At 37.3% G+C, this 25,111-nt stretch overlaps 1 protein-coding gene across 2 annotated transcripts in view; it reads left to right on the top strand.

Annotated features, from left to right (window-relative positions):
- The first annotated feature begins 2,621 nt into the window (after nucleotides 1-2,621).
- The window catches only part of LOC107752275 (ubiquitin-like domain-containing CTD phosphatase 1), a 26,973-nt gene continuing 4,483 nt past the window's right edge, over nucleotides 2,622-25,111 (top strand). Inside the window, exons 1-10 of one of the 2 annotated variants that reach the window (XM_016568207.1) lie at nucleotides 2,622-2,716; nucleotides 3,121-3,152; nucleotides 3,273-3,439; nucleotides 3,836-3,927; nucleotides 4,114-4,199; nucleotides 4,330-4,445; nucleotides 17,460-17,558; nucleotides 17,650-17,687; nucleotides 17,882-17,980; nucleotides 18,518-18,634. In XM_016568207.1, coding sequence (XP_016423693.1) covers nucleotides 3,286-3,439; nucleotides 3,836-3,927; nucleotides 4,114-4,199; nucleotides 4,330-4,445; nucleotides 17,460-17,558; nucleotides 17,650-17,687; nucleotides 17,882-17,980; nucleotides 18,518-18,634 — 801 coding nt within the window. In that variant the 5' untranslated portion in view covers nucleotides 2,622-2,716; nucleotides 3,121-3,152; nucleotides 3,273-3,285. Of the gene's footprint in view, nucleotides 2,717-3,077; nucleotides 3,153-3,272; nucleotides 3,440-3,835; nucleotides 3,928-4,113; nucleotides 4,200-4,329; nucleotides 4,446-17,459; nucleotides 17,559-17,649; nucleotides 17,688-17,881; nucleotides 17,981-18,517; nucleotides 18,635-25,111 lie in introns of both variants that reach the window. The other variant, XM_016568206.1, reaches the window with a different exon arrangement.

Genomic DNA, 25,111 nt, shown 5'->3' with positions numbered 1-25,111 from the left:
GTGCATTGACAGCAGCCGCTGCCGCCAGTCATTAATGTTAATCAAAGAACAAAAGAAAAGAAAATCCCTCACTGATCTTGACTGAATCACTTTTGTAACCTCCGTTTATATTTTATTTGCCTGTTGTTCAGTGCTGACTGTAATGGCAAAGTGCATCTCTGTATGCAATTATTTTGGAGATGTGTTCCAATATAATTGATCTTTATTTAGGGTATAGGCCTATTCTATTTTGATCTGCATTTTAATAAAAGTTCAACAGAAAAAAAAACAAATAGTAGCACTGCATGTGTTTCTGAATATTTATTTAAACAGACTGTATAATGATGAAAAACCACAAACATGACAGGTATAATTAAAATACGCAAATTCCTTCAGCGCACATTTCAGTGCAATATTTTTACAGATTTTTTAAATAGTGTATACAGTATAATTATGTTTAATTAAGCTGAGATATAGCACTATAAATTCTTAATTCATATGCAACAAAACTATAAAGTTTTGCTGCAAACGGATGAAGACATTATAGTAGGCCTATATCGCAGCTCGCCCCTCAACATGCACGCGTTCGGAGTTTCGGCAGCCCAACACTGAATATTATATTGTGACTGTTGTATTTTGATTCATAAAATAAAAATTATAAAAATTAAAATACAAAAATTAACTTTAAATTACCCCTGCTTCTAAATAAATAAAGCAGTTATTTTTATTTAATTCAAAACGGGCCAAAAGAGACTAGGCTACCAGAAAGGAAAAAAAACCTTAACGTTTTTGCTTAGAATTAGTTTTTAACCCCTGCATGATTTTAGTCATGTATGATAAATATCAAATACGTTATAGCTTGACTACAAGTTTAAAAACAACGCTACATTTGTTATAACCAAGGAAATTAAACTTACCATCATGAAATGTGTCTACACACGCGATAATGCAAAAAAGAAAGAGAAACATCAGAAATAGGCATATTTTATTCAAGACATTACTATATGATATCAACATGCATTTATCATTCTTACAATCACCGCCAGAATGTCCAACTTTAACATGATGAACTTAAAATTGGGTTCTATTATTTTTCCTCAACAGTTCTCCTCACAAAACGAAATTCATTTAAAACACAAATTTGATAAGTGTGGAAATTATTAGCAACACCAACATAACAGCAAAGCTTTCTGTTAGTTTAAGCACAAACTAAGAAAAGTAAAACCAAACTTTAATGTGGCAATAATTAAGACCAAACTGAACCTGGTGTGTGTTTATGGTGCATGTCGGCAATGTTGTCTCGACGGGGCGGGCGTAGTGGAGGTGGAGCTTGGGTAGACGATATTATCGGATATCGCGATATTTTTAAAGGCGATTATCGATAAGATATTTTTGACATATCGCCCAGCCCTATCAGACAACTTGCAAAATAGTAAAAACCAACATGACAAAGAATCATGATAAAACTGTGAATCGTGATATTTCTTTAAAAAAAATTGTGATATGATATTGTTGCCATATCGCCCACCCCTAGATTGTGGGATATCAAAGGCAGCAAAGGATACATCTATGCTGCCTTAAGAATTAGATCAGAAGAAGGTACCTCAGGAGACAGAAAGTGAAGCAGAATTTAGATTTGGACGTGCCTTGATGCCTTCACGCCTTGGAATGCTGCATTTTAGAGCTTTCAGATGCAGCCATTATACTTTTTACTGTTCTTCAGTATGTATGTTTGAAAAATATGTTAAGTTTTTATGACAGAAAAATAAATATAAATATGTCAAAAAAGACTAATTGGAGTAGAAACATAATTATGCAATTATAAAGTTAGTATTATAACCAGGGTGCATTTGTAAAAAAAGCAGAGGGGGGATGCTTTTGAAAACTTATTTCTCTCTCCATAAGCGGAGGTTGACCCAATTCCAAGTAACCTAATAGTGTAATCTGTTAACAACGCACATCATAAACCCGTCTTTTTTGGCAAGTACCAGATAATGGGTGTCATGTCATGAAATGTATTAAATACGACGATAACTGTATTTAACGTGATCACAATTTAATAAAAACATTGAAAGTTAGGCCTATTAATTGTAATGATTTAATTTCCACGGTTATTCAAACAACGAATAAATTATATAGAGAAAGCGAGCAAAGAACACAGTATCAACGGAGCTTTTTGAAACTCCGAATCAGTTAAAGTGCTATGGGTTATGAAAGGTTTATATTTTGGTTTTGGGAGTCCCCAACAACAGGCTGATATGCATGCAACGTCAAAAAACACTTTTTTTTACCTTATTTGCTCAACAACTCCCAAACGATTGGCTCAACGATTAATTTTTCCAAACCCCTCCTTTGCGTGACGCTAATCTGCGGTGATTGGTCGGTTTTATTTCCATTCATCATGTAATGCCTGATAAAGCATGTGAGCACAGTGCTGTAGCTATTTTTACCGTTCCAAAAGCGGCACCTAGTGGCAAATAATAAATGGTGGGGGGTTCAAGTTTTCCCAGGTCTGCGCTCGCAACAAGTGGGCGGGCAATATGCTAATAACTCCCAATAAAGTTATTATTATAGAAGTAGATCAAATAAAATGCATTTATTTGATCTACTTTTCAACAGCAGGTGGCAGTAGGCACAGCGGTCGCAGTAGTCAGGCAGTCATAAGCAGAGAGAAGAAGAACAAAGCAACTCTCGTGTGTCAGCAGTCAGCTTCAGCTTTGAATGAATTGTATCTTATGTAAGTGAGAAACCTTTACAGGATTTACCTGTTATTTTTGTCTGTCCGATATAGATGACTTGGATGAAATTAATCGAGAAGTTAGTGGTGTGGTTACGATTAGTCAGATCAAGTGTGAGAAATGCATTACATAGAAAAAGAGCTTAATGAGTTAAAAGCTAACTGGCTAATGCATGCTTGTTCACTAAAAGCAATATGCCAGCCAGATCCGTTCATCCCTCGTCTTTAATACAAATATTTGCAAAACAAATAAATCTACAAGTAGATACATTTTTTACAAGCACATAAATGTAGTAATGCTCAGTCTGTTATTCATGACATAAGCCTAGCTTATGTTTTAAGCTGATGTTGTTTTTTACAGTAATGTAGCACCTGACCCATTAATTTTGTTGTGTTTTGACAAGTGGACCTCTTCTGATGGTGTAGCGTTGCCAAGGTAACATCTATATGCTAATGCACTCCATAAAGTTTTCATTGTGTTTCGGACAGGCTGACAGATAATTTAATCACCTCAATAACGAAAAAATAACAAACACACAAATAAAATATTTCACAGCTTGCCCACCAGCATGTCTGTTTCCGTTATTATAAAGTGGGGTGGACAGGAGTACTCCATTAGCACACTGTCTGAGGAGGACACTGTGTTGGATCTGAAACAGTCCATTAAATCTCTCACAGGAGTTCTCCCAGAACGACAGAAGCTCCTGGGACTGAAAGTGAAAGGTGAGCAGCATTAAAGCAGCACTATGCAATCTGTATTGTTAAAAGCGCTATATAAATAAAGGTGACTTGACTTGACTTGACTTATAATAAGTACTTATATTTGGACTATTGTAGCCTGGTCTGGTCGTCACCGCTGCGAAGTAACACATACCTGCGTGAATCGCACGAATCTCTTGAAAGAATCAAAATTTCCACCACTAATCGCCATAGACATAAACTTAGAAAAGTAGCTCCGGTTGGAATGTTCTTCCGCGGGATGTGTGCAGTTATGTTTATTAACCGCTATAGAGTGCCAAAAGTTACATAGTGCTGCTTTAACAACACTGATACACAATATGCAAAGAAGAAAAAACAAAACAAAACACAGGTTGTTGTTTAATTCTCTTATTTTGTAAGGTAAACCAGCAGATGATGATGTCAAACTGGGTGACTTGAAGTTGAAGCCCAATACCAAAATTATGATGATGGGAACCAGAGAAGAAAGTCTGGTAGGTAATACTATTGATTTTAATCATATATTTCTGAAAGCTGTTAAATGATGTAGCCTCCACCCAGTAATTTTTTTAACATGGTTAGATTTTATCTGATAAAATACAGTTTTAAAGCTTTCTATATTCGTAAAATAAGTTTTATTTTTTGTGAAGGATCTCATAACCTTAGTTCCCTTTTCATAGGAAGATGTCTTGGCGCCTCCACCAGAAAATGATGATGTGGTCAATGACTTTGACATTGAAGACGAAGTAACTGAGGTTGAAAACAGGCCAGTGACACCCAGTTATTCATTAATCTATTCATTCATTCATTCTAATGTTATAATGTTACAAAGTTTTTTATTTTTTTATTTTTTTACTTTCTATACATCAAAGAATATTTGTTTTCTTTTCATACAGAGAGGAGAATTTGGCCAAGATAGCTCGTCGGGTGAAAGACTATAAAGTTGAGGAGTTAAATCCCCCAAGACCTGGAAAAAGATTGCTCGTTCTAGATATTGACTATACGCTCTTTGGTGAGTCTTTAAAACCCAGACACATGCTTCTGATTATATATGTGGCTATCCATCTAGCCCAGACATTCTAAAATCCAACTGGACCATCTGACAACGGTAGAACCATTTTACCATTTCTACAGTTTAAAGTCAGCAGTGTGTCAAAATAACAGAGCTGTACACACCACAAGCGCTGAGGGTTGTTTGGTCTTTCTATGTTATATTCTCTAAAATTTCTATCTAGAAAAAAACGCCCTTCATTCAAGCCCTTATATGCTCTGTTCATGTTAATTTTCTCCCGTTAAAGATGGAAAGTGCTACAAGAGTAAGAGCAACAATTTTAATAGCAGTATCAAAAACCCTTTGAGCAGCAAAATAGATCAATAACTAAAAGACTGCAGAAATAGAGAATGCCACAAATACAATTGTCTTTATTTCATACTCTGACCATTCAAATGAACCAGGTTTGTGACAAGACCATTTTTGGTCTATATTCAGGGTTTCCGCGGGGTCTTAAAAAGTCTTAAATTGTACAATAAAGTCTTAATTTTGATTTCAAGAGGTCTTAAATTTGGGGACGGAAAGACCAGAATTGTGATATGGCTAAATGTGATGATTAAACTTCAAAAGGCTATGATTTCATTAAATAAACACAGCGCTGCACGTTCAAAGTCTGGTGCTGCTACTTTGTGTTCTTCCATTACCGGGGAAACAGTCATATTTCTACCAAACGCTCCACCTGCTGGCAGAGAATGAATGTGCAATTTCAATAAAACTGTTGTTTTGATCAGAGTTCAGACAAATGCGAAAATCCACCGATGTTTTTACACTGCAAACAAGCAGAGCTTTAAATGTGAACTGGTGGATCGATAAGAAGACAATGCATTATAAAAATCAAAACAGTATAGGGGTGTGCAATATGTATAGCCTGCGATAATATCGTAATTGTTGTTTTAACGATGTGCGATTTTGATATTATCTAGAATATCGCGAAAAGCAAACAAAACACCTAGCAGGTTAGACTAGTGTGCGTGTGCATTTATAGTGCGTTCTTTCACTGCATGAATCAGTCTATTAAATGCCAGCAACTCCTTTTGTCAGTACAGTTCTGATCTGCTTGTCTTGTTCAGGTGCTTCAAACACATTTGTGCACTCAACCTGTATCTCCTGTGATTCATGACGTCTGGAAGCAACTTCAATCTGTCTCACCTCATGTTCAGTATTGACCTGTTCACTACAACCCTGAGTGATATAGAGATCTGTGTAGATGTTATTCAGAAGTGTGGAGTCGCCATGCTTAGCAATTCCTTCAGATACAGATTCATACTTCTTCGTCAGGCGAGATATTAGCCGTTGTTGATGAATGAAGACCAGGGCATCTAGACACAAACACAGTAACAAAATGTAATGATAGGGACTTCATGCGAGAGAGCGGGGAATTGTGACATAAGGAGTGAGCCATGGCCGTGCATTGCATGCTTTTTGTGAAATATTATAGAAAATACACAAAAACATTTTACTGTACTTTTCTCTCATGTATTTTAATTTCTCTCATTTTATAAGTGACAATATGACCTCTCTTACCTCGTAGAATATTGGCAGCTTCATCTTGCTTCATATATTTCAGGAAGTAGAGTGTGAGATCAAGAGCTGCTTCTTTGATACTGCACATATCCCCTATAAAGTCCTCCACAAAGTACTGTGTGTTCTCTTTTTTTAATATTTTCTTAAACCTTTCTAGCTCATTTTTCACAAATATGATTATTTTGTTCTCAAGAGCCTGAAAACAAATCAAGAAAAAATAAGGGTCAGAAAAAAAAAAACTATCCTACATACACACTTAAAACATTTTTTTTTAAATATAAACAATTAACATATAGTACAAATTACAGGCAAGTAATAGTAAAACATACTCATACTGGTTCGCCAGTATTGAACATCACTAAGGCAAAGTAATGGTGGTGAATACAAAAACACAAACAAAAGATACGAAGAACCTGGTATGGAGTCAACATTTTTTTGTATCACCACCGTTAATTTGTAGGGATGCGCCGATCCGATATTCATATCGGGTATCGGCTCCGATAGTGCCATTTTTCTCGGATCGGGTATCGGTCAGAGAGGGCCGATCCAAATCTGAGATTTTTTTTGTGTTTTTTTTCGGATTGTGCGAATTATTCTGTGTTACTTCTGAAGCCATACGATAGCTTAATGTGAGCTACATATGAATATTTAAGTCCTTACATTAAAGTTCACACAAACTCTTTTCTCCGCTGTGGCTGTCAGTCATTCGTTCAGCCTTAAACCCTGGTCGCATTCGGTTACGACAGTCAGTTCGGTAAAGCTCTCTCCAAGATCATTCTGTGTTCCAATTTACTTGATTTGTAAATACATGTCTATGATTTTGCAAAAAGGATTTTATCTTCTTGCCGGAGTTTAATGTTGTTTTGTTACTTGCTACCGGGTGTCAAGTCACCTTTATTTATATAGCGCTTTTAACAATACAGATTGTGTCAAAGCAACTGAACAGCATTAATTAGGAAAATAGTGTGTCAATAATGCAAAATGACAATAGTAAACACTCATTTTTCAGTTAAAGGCAGTTCATCATTGAATTCAGTGATGTCATCATCCAGCTCAGTTCAGTTTAAATAGTATCTTTGCAATCATTTGCAATCAAGTCAACGATATCGCTGGAAATGAAGTGTCCCCAACTAAGCAAGCCAGAGGCGACAGCGGCAAGGAACCAAAACTCCATCGGTGACAGAATGGAGAAAAAACCTTGGGAGAAGCCAGGCTCAGTCGGGGGGCCAGTTCTCCTCTGACAAAACCAGCAGTTCAATTTCAGGCTAGCAAAGTCACATTGTGCAGAGGAATCATCTGGTTCCTGTGGTCTTGTCCCGGTGGCCGTCTGAGACAAGGTCTTTACAGTGGATCTGTATCTGGGGCTCATCTAGTTGTCCTGGTCTCCGCTGTCTTTCAGGGCTGTAGAGGTCCTTTCTAGGTGCTGATCCACCATCTGGTCTGAATACGTACTGGATCCGGGTGACTGCAGTGACCATCTGATCTGGATACAGACTGGATCTGGTGGCTACTGTGACCTCGGAATAAGAGAGAAACAGGCTAATATTAGCATAGATGCCATTCTTCTAACGTTGTAGCAAGTACATCGGGTGTTATGGAAAGTGTTCCTGGTTCCGGTTGACCAAATTAACGCAGCCTAAAAATCCTTTAACGGCTTTGAATATTAGAAATGTGTTAGTGTGTTATGTGTAAGCCAGGTTAAAGAGATGGGTCTTTAATCTAGATTTAAACTGACAGAGTGTGTCTGCCTCCCGAACAATGTTAGGTAGGTTATTCCAGAGTTTGGGTGCTAAATAGGAAAAGGATCTTCTGCCCGCAGTTGATTTTGATATTCTAGGTATTATCAAATTGCTAGAGTTTTGAGAACGCAGCGGACATGGAGGACTATAATGTAACAAGAGCTCGTTCAAATACTGAGGTGCTAAGCCATTCAGGGCTTTATAAGTAATAAGCAAGATTTTAAAATCTATACGATGTTTAATAGGTAGCCAGTGCAGTTCGTAAATGCCACTTCAGATGCAGCTTCTGTGTTTCCTCTACATTGCAAAGATGCATTTTCTTGATACTGATTTCATTTGCTTGGTAACAGCCCAAATGCAAGAATTTGACTCAAAAGATGGTGCACACTTTTAGAAAAAATGGCTTAAAGGTAAAAATGGCCATAAAACTTATTGGAAAAGATTAATTGTGTGCACAATAACACACTCGGCAAAATATCGTCTAATTATCGTTATCGATAAAATCCCAGAAATTTATCGAGATATCATTTTTTTGTCAATATCGCACACCCCTAATTTGTTATTTAATTTATATAATAATTTATTAATAATAATTGTTTAAATTAATATTTAATTAATTAATTAATTAATTAAATTAATCTTGTGTGATCATACTGCCCAAGTTTGTGAACTGGTCTATATCAGTGAGCAACTGGTCAGTGGTGATTGGCATCAGTAGATCTTCATCTTCCCCACTCATTTGCATCACTTGGGTCATTTTGATGTTGATTCAAAGACCGATCTTAAGTGCAAATCTTTCTAGCCTGGTAGTAAGTTGCTGTAGCTTCTCCCACGACTCTGCTAGTAGAGCAATATCATCTGCAAAGTATCTTCAGCAGAAATTCTTCACTCTTTTGTCAAGTATCTGATACCTTGTTGTTTCATCTTGTCTGTCTTAATCGGGCCTTGCTTATTCCTTAATCTGTGTAGGGGTTCTATGTTTATCAGTCAGTTTCCAGGTATCTTCACCTGCCTACTATCGCTTCGGCACAATATATCACCATATGTTTGAATGACCATTGCTTTTCCACTGCACCATTCTCAGGATTTTGAAGCACATTTGCAAGGCACTGCTGGCATTGGTGATTTACTGCATCGTTCTTCAGCTTGTCCACATCAAACTGTCTTTTTGGGTTGGGTGGTTGTTGTTTTTTCAGTCGCAACCTTAGCACCGCTTTTAGAAGGTGGTAGGGGTGGAACGGTTCAACTTACTCACGGTTCCGTTTGTATCACGGTTTTAGAGTCACGGTTTCAGTACGGTTCGGTATGTGCTATGTTTAGGGAAAAATTATACTGTCAAATAAAAATGAAGAAAATAAGAATAATCTTATCTAACTACAAGTAGGGCTGTGCAAAAAAATTTAATGCGATTTTCATGCGCATCTCCTCAGTAAAGGCGCTTTTGTGATTAGTAGTAAATCTCCAGCACGTGCTTTCAGATGGAGCGCATTTACATTTACATTTACATTTACTGTAGAAAAAGTCTTAGATCTTTGAGTTCAGCTCATGAAAAATGGGGGCAAAAACAAAAGTGTTGCGTTTGTAATTTTGTTCAGTGTATATATATATAGAGAGAGAGAGAGAGAGAGAATAACTTAAAGTAACTTTTTTTTTTAGCATTTTTTTTTTTGTATTTGTTTTCAAGTTTCAAAAAATTATCTTATAGTTTCACCCATTCTTTCACCCATTGTGTTCCTATGGAAGAGTATGGAAGAGCACAAGTCTCACAGAAATAGTTAAAAAGCATTCCATTAATTAAGAACTAATTGTACAATACAAAAATAGGCATTAATTAACTTTTTTACAATATAATTCATTATATAAAGACAAAAGAAAAAAAGTAATGTACTATTTGATCTTTTAATGGCCAATAAAAAAAAAGACTAATCATGAAAACAATTAATGAATAAATGAAATATTAATACATCAATAAATAGTTAATATTATAAAGGAATTTTCAACAACAACATAAAACACTCATTGAGTAGATCATCAACATAAAAATACATGAATGTATTCATAAATAAAATGGTAAATTTCAAAATGTTAAAAAATGCAATTTAAAAAGAGAAAAAAATGAATGGATTCACAAACAGAATTACGAATACAGGTCTAATAAGGGCAATTATGTTTCCCATTCGCCTTTCCATTTCCCTGCTGTTTTTCCTATTAGCTATTCAATTTACCTAGTCATTTAGCTTCTCCTTTTAGCCTCTCTATTTAGCAATGAATATGGTGGGATGGACAAAACAAGTTATATTTTGAGCTTGCGAATTGATCTATTAACAATGCATTTATATTTTCTTAGCAATTACATTTTATTTACATATAATGCATATAATTTTTTTATTGCCAATCAAACGAACAAATAATGACTTACTTTTTCATTCAGTCTGTTTCAAAAATAAATTATTTGGCAATCAAGTTTATTACTGTCTGTTTTATTGTAAAAAAATTGTACAATCAGTTCTTAAGTACTTGCATGCACACATGAGTGCACACACATAAAGCGTCATACATGTTAATTTATGTGCACATATAAATCATATATGTGTCCACATATTTGCGTCATATATGTTCTGCATTATAAATACTGTAGGCTATAGAATCTTATCTCTTTCGAACCGAGCTGAGTTGTACAAATGTTTGATTAAATCTATCACCAACACCAACGATAATACTAAGATAAATCGCTAACATAACGTAGTATTTAAAAAAAAAAATCAAATATAGCCTATTTTTTATAGGTAATATGGCCTAATTGTTATTGGTTAAATAGCAACTAAACTTGACAAAAGTTCCTGACGAAATATATATATATATATATAAGTAGGCTATATATCTTGCTTCATGATAGCCTTTACTTGTAATGCATGGCTAATTGCATGATTACCTGTGCCTTGGATTGCTCATCCTGTTTGCATAATATGTGCATACTTTTCAGCACCTTCATGCGAAGAATTGGCAATTCACAAGCAGTCTGGCAACGCAACTGACAGAAATGTCTTTTAGATTGACTTAAAGTACTTTTAAAACAATCGCTCATATAGCCTATTGATCGATGCTCTAACGGACCCCAGGCCGTCACAGAAAAAAAAGTGATTGACAGCATGTGAAAGCCTATCACTGTCTTGGAAACATGACTACCTGTCAAATTGGATCCTTTTTAGCACTGCGGTTCTCAGGTTACACAAAACTCATACAAAGTAAAAGTAGCTTGAAAATATAACATGCACCAAAAAAGGCCAGTAAAGTATAGAAAAGAAATGACTGCAGTTCAATTATATGCTAAACACAGAAGAAACATTTTATACTGTAAATTAGAGTATGTAAGTTTCAAACAAGTGTTAAAAAAGCTAATAAAACAATTACATAAACACTTGCAATTAAGAGTCTGCAAAGTTATATTTTTATTGACGTTTAAAGGAAAAGATTGAGCTGGCTAAACTAATTTGACTCTTGCACCCTGTAAAATACCCTAATTAGAAATGTATACCTTATCTTTGTAGTTCAAAAAGACATTAAAAAAAAACATAGTTTGCTATTATTATTATTTTATTTGAGTGTGAATAGTAGAAAACTGTCATGTTCATGTTTTGATTGGAACAAATATATTTTTAGAGTTTTCCTTAGTTTTTATTTATTTTTTTATTTTTTTTATTGAAAGCTTGAGATGATGAACATAATCAGTTCTTATGGTTAAAAAGAAGGTATTCACATACATTAAATGACAGTAAAACGTAAAATGCAAGAAGTCATTGTGTGTATAATGTATCTAGTGCTTGAAAATGAGGCACTTACGTGCTTGAATGGACTTTGTTTTTTGGGGTGAGTTTGTCTTAAATTTTCTTCAGAACTATACAGTAAAATGACTTGTAAATAAATACAGTAATAGGCAGGGTCACTCTGAATAAATATCAATTGACAGAATGAGCAAACCTATAAAGGAAATATTTTTATGAGTGCTTGAAAATGAGGCATGGTGTAAGTGCAAGAATGGACTTTGATATTTGGAGTGAATTTGCCATGACTTTTCTCAAAAACAATTTTTTATTTGGCATACTATTTATACGCAGTTTCATGAGATCGGGTTGTTTTATGAGTGTTGGAATATAGGAAATAATCCAAGTGCAACAATGGAGTTTGATGTTTGGGGTGATTTTGCTTTTAGTTTTCTCCAAAACTATACAGTAAAATGCCTTGCAAATGAATAGAGTGATAGTCAGGCAGGGTCGGTGCCAGAGCGCACAAAGTGAGGGGGCAGGCACAATTTATTATTTATTAAAAGTATTATTTATACTTTTTTTGGGGGGGGGTGGGGCTGCTTTCAAAAATATGCCACAGTGGACCGGGTCTCACGCCGAACGGCACGGTGAACGGCTGCGCTGTTTCCAATGAATGCAGTAGCTTAGTGTGGGCGTGAGGCGCCGGCGCGATCAAACAGCTGAATCATAAAATAGACTACTCCGTAATTTTTGGTCATACAGTAAAGGCATAATTCGAAAGTGCAAAGTGTTAGCAGTTTGAAAATTCAAGAATAATAGCAAAGTTAATAAGAATTCTTTCTAAATGCAGCACCGTTCTTATTTCACTCTGCATAACCTGAACGGGAAAAATATTTTTTTTTGCTAAGAACGAACCGAAATGAAAACATTTCGCTTTTAATCTGTGTATTTAACAGCCTGGGAGACCTTCCCAGGGCAGTACCTTGCCTCACCGACTAAAATCAGGGCGCCCACTACGGAGACGGCACCAGAGGTGAGGGGGCACAGTGACCGAGGTGGCCGGGCCAGGCCCCCCCGTGGCGCCGACGCTGTAGTCAGGGTCACTCTGAATACATATGAATTGAAAGAATGAGCTACCTATAAAGGGACACTTTTTATGACTGTTGGAATATGGGACACAGTGGAAGTGCTTGGACGCATTTTGTTGTTACACACACATATGTACATACATTATATATATATATATATATATATACACACTCACACACACACAAACATTAAATAAAAAAAACAATCAATAAAACACATTAATATTAACATTTATAAACATTAATAAATTATTTATAATAATTAATGTACAATACAATCGTTTATGTACAAAAATAATGTATTTACAAACTAAAAGTAAAAGTTAAAATAACCAAAAGTATAAAGGAAACGTCGGTATGACAGCTTCTTGCTCAACTGCTCTCAGCACCCGTACCGTAAGTACACGATTACACGCGCAAGTCAAAAAAAAGTGAGGCTGGCTTGACCGTGTATTTTCAAAGCGCGGCTGGCTTGACCGCAATACCAGAAACGCTGTGTAATCCGCCCCGTTTGAAAAGAGCGACATTTCAGCATGGCAGGTTGTTAGACGCGTTTAATGTCAACTTTTAACTTCACGGGAGTGCAAAGGTTTACACACGCAAAAACCCATTCGACACGTCCATGTTAACTTCAAATAAGCATATTAACGTTACTGTAGTTTACATTACACGTTTCAAAGCTTTCGGTGAACTTTAGTCGTATTAAGCTTCAAAAAGAGAGAGACCGTGCAATCTCTTCATGCATCTTTTCACTTCATGGAAACACACAAATATAATACAACACATTAAAATTAAAACTAAAATTCATTATAGTAGCACAGCTTTTGACATTGTGTTTTATGGATCAAACAAGATGAAAAAACACATTCCCTTAACTTAAATAGTAGGCTACATTTCCCTCAGACATATACAATTCATACAACGCTTATTCAATGTTTTTATATATGTTGTACATTTGTGTAAAAATATATAAACAAAATTAAAAAAGAAATAAAGATAAAAAAAGAAAACAAGTAGATAGAATAGAACAAGAATAGGGAACAATAGTGTTAGAGGGTTTTTTATAATAAATAAAAAGAAAACAAGTAGAATAGAAAAAAAGAATATAGAGTGTCAGAGGCTTTTTTAAATGAAAAAAAGCAGTTAGAAAACAGTGCAAGTGTTAAGAGAGCTTTTTTAATAAAAAATAAAACAAATAGATAAAATAGAATTAGAATTAACAAATATGTTAAACATAATATTTTTGTGCATTTATGTATTGTTTTGTTACATTGATTGATTTATTTTAGATGCCCACAAAAGTTGCTAGGCACTGCCAAAAAGTAAACCCAATAGCTTGGGTGGCACTCAAGCAAGGAAGTGAGAAAGGTATTGAGGCTTGCAATTGTCAGAATAATAGCTTACCAATATTTCTAAACAGAGAGTCTCCCTTCAAAATGTCACAAGCTCAAGAGAGAGACCATTAAGAGGATTCTCCACACAAAACATGTATCCTGATAACAATTTATGTTGGCAAACCGAAGGTATTCATAAATATAGCTGCAAGCAGTAATTGCTGGGGCAAAGCATATCAGAAACAAAGTGACAAGCTAAGCATGCATGACAGGGAACATCAGAACAGTAGAATAAAATGCATTTTATTTATGCATTTTATTAACATCTGCTTCTGCTGTCATTTACTCAGCTGTTATAAAAACTTGCTGACAAATAGGCAATCTAGTTGTTTGAAGGATGGTGGCAAAGTATAAAGATTTAAAATTACAATTAATTAGTATTTGTGGGCTGCACTTTTAGTATGTCATTAAATTATTCTTGTTTTGAATATGCCTGACTATATTTTTTTTAGTGTATATAAACCCCTTTTTTCTTTGACCTCATACAGTATATACAGTACTCAGCATGAAGTACTCACCCCTCTAAAACTCATCTAATACAGCAATTAATCTTTACTTAAAGAAATATTAGGGTTCTTTGAAGATATAATGTTCCAGCAAGTACCAAAGTAGCATGTAAAATTATTCAGGAAAATAAGATTTTTCTTATCAAAGTGATAAAATGTTGTTGCAAAACTGAGTACACCCTCCTATAATCTGTGTGTATGTGTTGTAGAGTATATTATAGGCATACCAGTGTCAGTATCGCGCCCAATACTGAGCTCATGTACTCGTACTTGTACTTGTAAAAACACTCCGATACCAAAGACTGATACCTTGTGACGTCATCGACAGAACTTTCAGTGCACCGACTTCGGCAGCAGCAACAGAATGTCAGGCTCATCGGTGTGGAAATATTTCAAAATTTCAAAACAACCCATGCATGGCAGACTGCAAACTTTGCTTTGCAAAAATAGCAAGAGGAGGTACAAAAAGTGGTACTTATAATATGAGTAATCTGATAAAACAAATGAAACTGAAACACAAAAGTGAGCACACAGAATTTGCCTCTAGCAGTAACGTTAGCACTCAGCAATGCAGCAAACCCTTGCAAGACGAGAGGAAATGACAAGAGATAACCCGAGAGCCAAACAAATAACAGAGGTGCTTACCCAATTCATTGTTCTTGATGATCAACCGTTTTCAGTTGTTGATAACGTGGGATTTCGTCGCTGCCTTAATGTTTTGGAGCCGAAGTATGAGATTCCCAGTCGCCGTCATGTCACAGATGTCGTATTGCCACAAATACATGACGCAGTGAAAAAGCATGCCGTGAGCATGCTGCATGACATAAAAGCAATTAGCTTTACCACTGACATTTGGAGTTGTAGTGTAAATCCAGTGTCTCTCATCAGCTTAATAGCACAATGGATAGATGGCGATTTCACTCTACGACAAATCAGGCTTCATGCAAAGCATTTTCGGGGCTCACATACGGGTCGAGCGACAGCGAGCGTATTTGAGGAAATGCTTGCAACTTGGGCAACTCCTAAAAGTTCTGTCCATGTTGTGGTCCGTGACAATGGTAAAGTGCATGGAGGAGGCCGGAGTTTCTAGTCTTCTGTGTGTGGCACATACTCTGCAGCTGACCGTCACAGAGGGTCTGTTATCACAGCGCAGTGTTACGGAGGCTGTGGGAGTCGGGCGCTAAATAGTCGGCCACTTTAAACACTCCAACCTGGCATACTCTTGGTTACAGGATATTCAGACACCGCTCGGTCAACCAATAAAAAGACATCAGCAAGACGAGCAGACTCATTGGAATAGCACATTCTACATGGTGCAGTCTCTGATTGAGCAAAAAAGGTTGATTGGAGTATATGTGTCTGAAAACGAGCTCCCTGCCACTCTAACTGCAAACCAGTGGAATCTTATGGAGAAGATGGTAAATGTCTTGGCTCCCTATGAGGAAATGACTCGTCAAGTGAGTTCTTCAGATGCTTTAGCCTCCGATGTAATTCCTGCTGTCACTGTGCTACAAAGACTGTTGCTGAAACAAATGGATGAGGACCACGGAATCAAAACAATGAAGAGCACTTCGCTAGATTCTTTGCAGAGGCGCTTTTCCAACATGGAGCAAAACCCGCTTTACTGCATTGCAAGTTTACTTGATACGAGGTAATCAATAGGCCTATTTTTGTGCTCAATCTTAATTAATTAATTAATTTGCTCATTATAATAAAATATAAAAGATTAAATGGGGTGATAGGGAAATAGATTCAAAAATGCAAGAGTAATTTATATTTCTTCTTATATTTTTTTAACTGCACAGAACAAATGCTAATGTCATCATTGTTTTTTGTTCAAGGTATAAAGATTGATTCTTCTCCAACACAGACACTGTCAGGCAGGCCCAAGAAATGTTGATACTGGAGCTGTAAAAAAAATTTGTGGGAGAGACAGCCACACCTGAGACACATGGCGCACCAGCTGACAAAAGGTCTCACAGTGACAAGCCAGGTAGCAGTCTGGACAGTGTTTTTGAAGAAATTGCAGATGGATGTGCATCTACATCTGAGAACAGAGCTCCAACAGCCACTACCATACAAATGGAAGCATACCTTGGAGAGACCACTATGCATCGTTCAGAGAAACCCTTTATGTACTGGGCAGTCAATAATCTGCGATTTCCTGCTCTGGTTCGAATGGCACAAAAATATCTTTCAGCCCCATGCAGCAGTGTGGAAACTGAAAGACTGTTCAGCTCAGTGTCACACATTCTGACTGACAACAAAAGCAGGCTTGTAGCTGAACATGCAGAGATGCTTCTGTTCCTTAAAAAAGAAAAAACCCTGCCACTTACTTTTGAAAAATCCAAACTGATTGACTGCCTTTTGTACTTTTCATCTTACAAAAATTATTGCAAAATCAAAAACATACTGTACAAATGTTCTGAGGAACATCCTTAACTAATGGCTTATGAAAACGTACACTTACAATTATTGTGTTGCTTACCGTGATCAGACAGTTCACTTATATTTCGCTGTACACTTTTGATTGTTACACAACATTGAACATTTACAAAGTTTTATAAATATTTGTTCATTGAAATTAGTTTGTAGCTTTTTGACAACTTTGTGACAGGTTGATAGATATTTTTTTTGTTTTGTTTTTTTTTTATTATGCCCTTGGTTTGGTTGTGGAAATTATTAGATACTGTGAAAATGGATTATACTTTGACAACCTTGTGACAAGCAGAAAAAAAAATAGTTTTGAGTTACGGTTGTTCATAATTACAGAGAAGCTGTCCTAAAATTATTACTTTCACTTTGTCAGTACTTGGAAACTGCCACATCCCAAAAACAGGTATCGGTATCGGCGAGTACCAGGAAAAAAAATATTGGTACTCGTACTCGGTCTTTAAATGGTATCGGTGCATCCCAAGTATATTGTTAATGTTTTTTTGTTTTTTTTTCTATAAATGTAGATCATAAGTCATGTGCAGAAACAGGCCAGGAGCTGATGAGACCATACTTGCATCAATTTCTTACATCAGCATATGAGGACTACGATATTGTCATCTGGTGTAAGTATCTATCTAGACAATTAAGTCTTGCAGAATCTTTTCCTGATGCTCAAGAACTCAGATCTTTTGTTCACCTTTCATGTCTTTTCAGCTGCAACAAGTATGAAGTGGATTGATGCTAAAATGAAAGTAGGTCCAATTATATATTTTGTTTTCCGCATTATAATGGAAGGCCATAATTCATATAAATATTATGATGCGCTGTAATGATTTTTCACTGAAATGTGCAGTTTTCCCACAAGCCTCAAATGTGCCTCAGGTTATGATGATACTGTTGAGGCCTCCTTTACTTGCATTAACATATTGGATCTGTTTTTTTTTAGGAACTGGGGGTGACTGACAACCCAAACTATAAGATCACCTTCATGTTGGATAGTGCAGCTATGATCACTGTGCACACACCTAAAAGAGGAGTCGTAGAGGTCAGACATTCTAGAAAAACAACAACACATCATTGTCTCTGTCAAGTCACATTTATTTAGAGTTATAGCGTATAAATTGTTTATAAAGTACATGTTGTTTCAAAGCAACATCACATTAATAAACATGAAAATAGCTGTTAATGATATAAAATTAATCAATTATAAAACAAATTAAATTTCAACTCTAATGCAGCTCTACAAAGACACTAGTGCCATTATTCAGCTCAATTTAGTTCAGTTTTTAACACTGTCCATGTTGCAAAATTAATCAATTATGAATTGTATTTTAATTCAGCAATAAGCAGCTTTACAGAAGGCAATAGTCTCATCATTCAGTCAGTCATTATAAGTCAGTTCAATATTAATTTAGTTCAGTTCAATAACAGTGTCAATGTTGCAGTTCCTGCTCAATTCAGTTCAAATTTTGTTCTCGTCCGATAGTGGCAGTGCAGTTAAATCAATAGTAGAAATTAATATTAATTGTCTTTTAAACCCCAGTGTCCCATTAGTGCATAATGTGTACTTGTAATGTTTCAGGTGAAGCCTTTAGGAGTCATATGGGGTAAATATAGTGAGTTCTACAACAGGAAGAACACAATTATGTTTGATGACATCGGAAGAAACTTTCTCATGAATCCACAGAATGGACTGAAGGTATGCTAGAGTCAATGTTTACACTTAATTTCAGATTTAACATAAAACAACATAAAACATTACAATTAATTGGGAATGTTTTGGTGCCTCATGATCCGATCTGATTCTGGGAATCACAATCTAATTTTAAATGGATTCTTAAAGCTGCAGTCTGTAAGTTTTGCCTCTCTGTCACCACCATCTCTGTTTGAAACATGCAATTGCAGTTATTTGCAGAATTATCTTCTTTGCGTGGGTTGAGCACCCGCATGGCTCCAGCGCGGATTAATCTAATGTTTTGAGGAGTATGTGTGGCTGTCAATCACTGCACCGGTGTGGATGCTGTACTTCAGATTTCAGCCTGCGTCTTGGAGTATATGACCCAAATAAGAATTTTCACCGGATATTGTCATCTGAACAAATAACAAGTCTGCCACTTTTGTTCTGGCCAACTGAGGAAAAAAGCATTACAATAAATTGCGTGCGCTACCAATGGTGATTAAATCTAACTATCGGTTAACTCATATCACATCAAACCGTGCAAATTATTATTATTATTATACTGTTCTCAAATTGTTAATGTTAACAACATCAGCATTGCCTGACTACGTGTATGTGGTGTGTATTAGCATGTAGATTTAAATTTCTGTACAGTCTAATCTCTAGTTGTCATACCATTCGAATTTCATATAAATAAATTATTTTAACCCAAAAAGCTAATTATTCTTTCTTTGAACTGGTTCTCTTTAAAATACAAATCTTGTGTAATCTTGTGCTATCTGTAATCAGATGCACATGTAAAACAGGAATGTAATCTAATTTCAGTCACATGTGTTTCATAAACGCATAATCCTTTATGGATTACCTACAATCCGGCATCAAAATTATAAATTTAATTATTCTAGCTGCTGTGAGAAAAGGCTATTAATGATCTGCCACCTGCAGCATCCTCACATGCATTATAGCCTACTAGCCTGGACGCCGCCTTTGTTTACAGACGTGATGTAATGACGTGGCGGCGTGCTCGAATTTCCCGTGAATTCCTACCAGTACCACTCAAATTAGAAAACATTATTATAAGCTTACCGTTGTGAATTGAGCTAAGGTAAGGAGATATTTTTTTAACACTGCCTGGTTATGTACTGTACTTGCTCAAAAATTGATTTTGGATCATTTTTAACCAAAAAAAAGTTACGGACTGCAGCATTAATCTTCTTTTTTTTTTTTTTTTTTATAATTCTGCAGTAATATTAAATATTAAAGAAATTAGTACTTTAACTGAGAAAGGAGGCATTACATTTAACATTGTTACCAAAGAAACAATATGTATTTCAAATAAATGTTGCTGTTTTTAATTTTGTTTGTTTGTTTGTTTGTTTTTGAACTTTCTAATAATCAGAGAATCCAAAAACATAGTTTTCACAAAAATATGAAGCAGCAAAACTGCTTTTAAAATTGAAAAGAAGAAATGTTACTTGAACACAAAATGAGCATATTCGAATGATTTCTGAGTGATCATAGGATGCCGAAGACTGGAGTAATGGCTGCTGAAAATTCAGCTTTTCATCAGAGGAATAAATTAAATATTTTTTAAATACATTAAAAATGAAAAGAGTTATTTTAAATTGTAATAATGGCACTTTCTTCAGTGGTGAGCGGTGACTTTTTTTAACCGGGTATGCTGAGTGCTAAGATTATGACCCCCCCACCATCTCCTCATCGTCTTTTACGACACACTCAAAGAGGGAAAAAACGTGGCTGGTTGTTTATTTAAAAGTATCCACATTTCCTACCTTATTTGTAAATGAAATTCATCCCCAATACTACTTCTATCGTTTCAGGCTTATCCATTGTTTTTCGAATGCTAGAAAAACGTGTAGCTTCTTTTCCAAGTAAAAATGGCCAAATAACGTTTACACAAAGTTACGTTATGATACGTAATTATTATTCAGAGGGGCGGGGAGATGGGGGATTCCCCCGGTGTATATATGTCTCTGCATTTATTATTCCAAGTGAATGGGAGTTAAAACTCTCACCCCGGTGACACTACTCCAATAACAGACCATGCAAAATACCAAAAGTAATATCTTTAAAATATTGCCAAGTAATGTTGCAAGCAGAGGCGTCATGCCCATTCAAAGACAGATTTTTGAGCCAAGTGGATTTTGAATGCAGCTTCCAAAAGACAAAAAATAGCCGAATAATATTTTGTATATTTGATACAATCACACCAGCGTGATTAAATCGTTCAGCGCGTCATATCATCAGCTGCTAAATTCAAATCTGCGTTCACTGGCTGGCGCTGAGCCAGAGACGGACGCGTTTGTACAGCGCTGCATTATAACCAGTCACACACAATGCTGTTGAGCTTACGAATGCACGGTTTGTGACAGTGTATACACACACTCACACACACATATATAGTATGCATGAAAATGTGTATTTTTCAATTAAAGACAGCTTATAGATTTGATATGGGCTGCTTTTGGTGCTTGACACCTTTTTATTGTTCATTTTGTGTTTCAAGAATAAGGTCCAAGGTTAAGAATTATGCTATTAGTTACTTAAATATAAAATGTTTTTCTCTATTTAACAACATTACAATAGTGAAAGACGACTTCCCTTACTGGTCACGTCTCTTGCGCGGCGGGATGTTGGACTCATGAAAAATAATCACGTAGTTTGTATTCACCAAAACTGATTTACTGAAGTGAAAACACGGACGGAATTGGCGTTAGCACCGTTTGCTAGGAGGCGGGAGCGACGAGCCGGCAAAGGATTGCGCAGCCTTCCTCGAACAGATATGTTCACGATTTCTGATTTACTTAACGTATACTGCGTGAAGGGGGGCTGTGATTGGATGATGACAGGTATCAGTGATCATTCTCAAGTGATCAGCACTGCTGCTGTTGTATCAGTCAGTGGTTAGATCAGCATAGCGGACAAGGGAAGTCACGTACGGGACAAATCAATTAGGCCCAAAATACGAGACGGTTGGCAAACCTAGCTTGAACTCTAGGCTGTCAGTGAAAATGTTCTTTGATAATGTAAATGTTCTCTGCTCTCTTCAATGAAAGTTTTATGATAAGTAGCCTAACTTACAATGTTTTTATTCACATTAAATTTCTGTTAAATTCACATTAAATATAAAGTCAGTCGTATTAAAACTGTTATGGCATGACACCCATATCTGTTAATTAAGTAAACAGACAGGTTTTTATGCATAGTTAATAGACTACATTATAGGCTACTTTGACCATCATCCACTATAGATCAACTAAATGATGTTTTATTAACAAAGTTCGGGAGGAGCACGTTCAGATAATTAACCCAGCCAATTCATCATCAGCAATTACACCATCTATCCTATCAGCTCGAGAGAGAACTTCTATAAATAGCCCAAGCCGTCTTACCTTCATTCTCTACAGTATTCCAGCATTCGGTTCGCTCCTTTGCCTTTTTATCACAGACCCAATTTTTCCCGTCCAACGACGAGACCAATACTGGGGATTTTTCAGATCCTCCGCTGCAATTTGCAGGTCCCATGATCACTCCTTCTCCGCCAGACACGAGCACCAAGTTTCATCGCAGCCGCCGCTCTTCTCGACCAGCCACACGCTCTTCTATCAATCTCTCACACTGCTCTCGTATCATTCGGCCATACCAGCAACTCCTCCGATTGGAAAGTGGACAGTATTTAAGCCCGAGGCAAATGCTGATTAATTCCAACGCACCGTTCTCGCGGAGGGTAAACAAAGCGGATCTGTACGATCTATTTGTCACCCTGCAAATTAGCCAACCTCACTCCTAAATCCACTCCAGCTGCCAAGGTGGCCAATAGACCAAAGCCCTGAGCTTGCCTTGCTCGACACCACCTTCGTCCTGCACAAGACCCGGCTCTCCTCGAAGTTATGCGAAGTTAAACGAAGTTATGACATAAATGGATGTTGATGCCATTTTGTAACCATGAAGCAAACAAGGCATTTTTCCAAAGTTATCATCCACACTGAAATGTCTGAAAGTGTTACATTCGCCTTACTGTGCATGTATTAAACCTCACTGAGATGATACAGACGGAACAGACATAATAAGTTTCACACAATTCTTCTGCCAGGATCAATTCATTTACGGAAATATTTCATCATCCACGGCACGCTCACTCCGAATGGATCTAAAACGCAACTGCCCTCGTGTTTTTTTTCTAAAAAGACAATTTTCTGTTGTCTTTTTAGGACTGTAATATGAAGAGTGTGCAAAGTAAATATCTTTAGCAACAGTGTGAAAGTGAATAGCACATAACTGCACAATTAACGTTACCGGTTAAACATATCTATTGGTACAATATGCGTCACATGACTAAACATGCGTCATTGTTTTCAAAAGCCTCCGTTTCCACAGTCCATACTACAACGTGAAAACAGCGTTTTCAAATATATCTGCTCTAGAGAGCTTTTCAAAAGCTGTTTTCCTGGACTCCTTGTCTTAGTGTGGATGGAAGTCCAAAACGAGAGGAAAAGATGCGTTTTCAATGGAAACGTATTAATGTGGACAAGGCTTGAGGAGTTGCCAAATCTAGAAACAAATTGCTAAGTCGGCAACACTGCAGGCTACCCAGGCATTTCAGCTTGTCCCGCTAAATGTCACTAACCCTTACACTTTCCCGCAGCCTACAGCTACAGCAGCCAAAGCAAAGCGCGAAGCTGCTTCCGCTTGCAACACAGGCCCTCACATCTCAGTATTTCCATCCTGTTACTTCTAACCCACATTTTTTCCTTTCAGCGGCCTCCAGCTCCCGTAGCAGACGCTAACGTGAGGCTGCCTCCGCTAGCAGTGCAGGCAACACGGGCTCTTCAGGACGTCACAAACCCCACCCCCTTCCCATGGCCTACAGCTACAGCAGCTGAAGCAAACGTGAGGCTGCCTCCATTTGTAACACAGGCCCACTTCTCTTCCGCTCCCTCATGCTACTAATAACCATATTTCTGTTCAGTGGCCTCCAGCTACCATAGCCTCCGCTAGCGGCACAGGCTCTTCAGGATGTCACAAACCCAGCTTACTTCCTGTGGCCTAGAGGCTGCCTCCGCCTGCAACAAAGGCCCACACATCTCAGTCTTTTCCACCCATTACTAACAACCCCTTTTTCTTTTCAGTGGCCTCCAGCTCCCATAGCAAACCAAAAATGTTCAAAATGTTATCAGAGGCTATCTGCTAGATTCTCTCCAATAATTACGCAATCCCTTACCCCATCCACCTTTTAGACTATTTTTGATCATCTCGCCTCCCGGCTCCATCCCAGCCACGCATCTAGAGTTATATAGAGTTATATCGAGTTATCCTCCTAATAACCCCTTTTTCTTTTCAGTGGCCTCCAGCTCCCATAGCAAACCAAAAATGTTCAAAATGTTATCAGAGGCTATCTGCTAGATTCTCTCCAATAATTACGCAATCCCTTACCCCATCCACCTTTTAGACTATTTTTGATCATCTCGCCTCCCGGCTCCATCCCAGCCACGCATCTAGAGTTATATCGAGTTATCCTCTAGTCGCTGCAGCGGCCCTGTGGGGGAAAGAATGGTTCACCACCAGCATCGTAGCGCATTGCTATAACGAAGCACTCCCTCAGTTCTATTCTCCAGGCCGTCTCCCCAGGACCCTCCAATCCTACTTAACCGCTTGGAATGGTTTAAAAAAATAAATAAAATTCACCATGCTTACAACCTGCCCTTCCCTGATGTTTCCATGCTCACCTTCACCTCATTCATCTCCCATCTCAATGCCAACGAATAACTCCAAGCCAGCTCCATCAAAGGCTACCTAAGCAGAATTCAGTTTTTCCACAAGCTCATGTTCGGCTCACCCTCCCCAGAAATAGCCAGCTCATAGACATCCATGCTCATCAAAGGCATCCAAAGAGCCCAATCCACCCGCCCAGACGCTAGACAGCCAATAACTCTAGATATCTTAACCAAATGCATTTCCACCCTCCGGCTACCACTCCATTCACAACGCCCGCACGCTCGACGGCATGTTCATATTGGCCTTCTTTGGTTTCCTCAGATGCTCGGAACTCACCGTCACGTCCTGCTTCAATCCAAAAATCTACCCAACCTTATCAGACCTATCAGTGCTAGATACCAAATCAATCTCTTATTCATTAAGCAAGCAAGACAGACCAACTGAAAAGAGGCCACTTCATTATATCTTCAATCTCCAGTCACTAATCCAACCATACCAAACCCTCATCAGCTCATTTCCACAGCAGCAGTGTCCGATTCCGCAGAAGCCACATTCTCTTTTCAGATTCCACAGCAGTGCCCGCTTCCGCAGAAGCCACTTTCTCTCTTCAGATGCCACAGCGGTACCCAGGAGCCAGAGATTCTTTTCAGTTATCACCGAAGTGCCCACTCCCGCAGGAGCCTGTATCTTTACTTCCCACTGCCGCAGCAGTGCCCGCTCCCGCAGGAGCCTGTCTACTTCCTTCCCACTCATCTCTACTTC

Source organism: Sinocyclocheilus rhinocerous, unplaced genomic scaffold, assembly GCF_001515625.1.
Source record: "Sinocyclocheilus rhinocerous isolate Xijiao unplaced genomic scaffold, SAMN03320098_v1.1 scaffold6010, whole genome shotgun sequence".
Lineage (NCBI taxonomy): Eukaryota > Metazoa > Chordata > Actinopteri > Cypriniformes > Cyprinidae > Sinocyclocheilus > Sinocyclocheilus rhinocerous.
The sequence above is the reverse complement of the archived record's forward strand: the minus strand, read 5'-3'. Positions and strand labels throughout refer to the sequence as shown.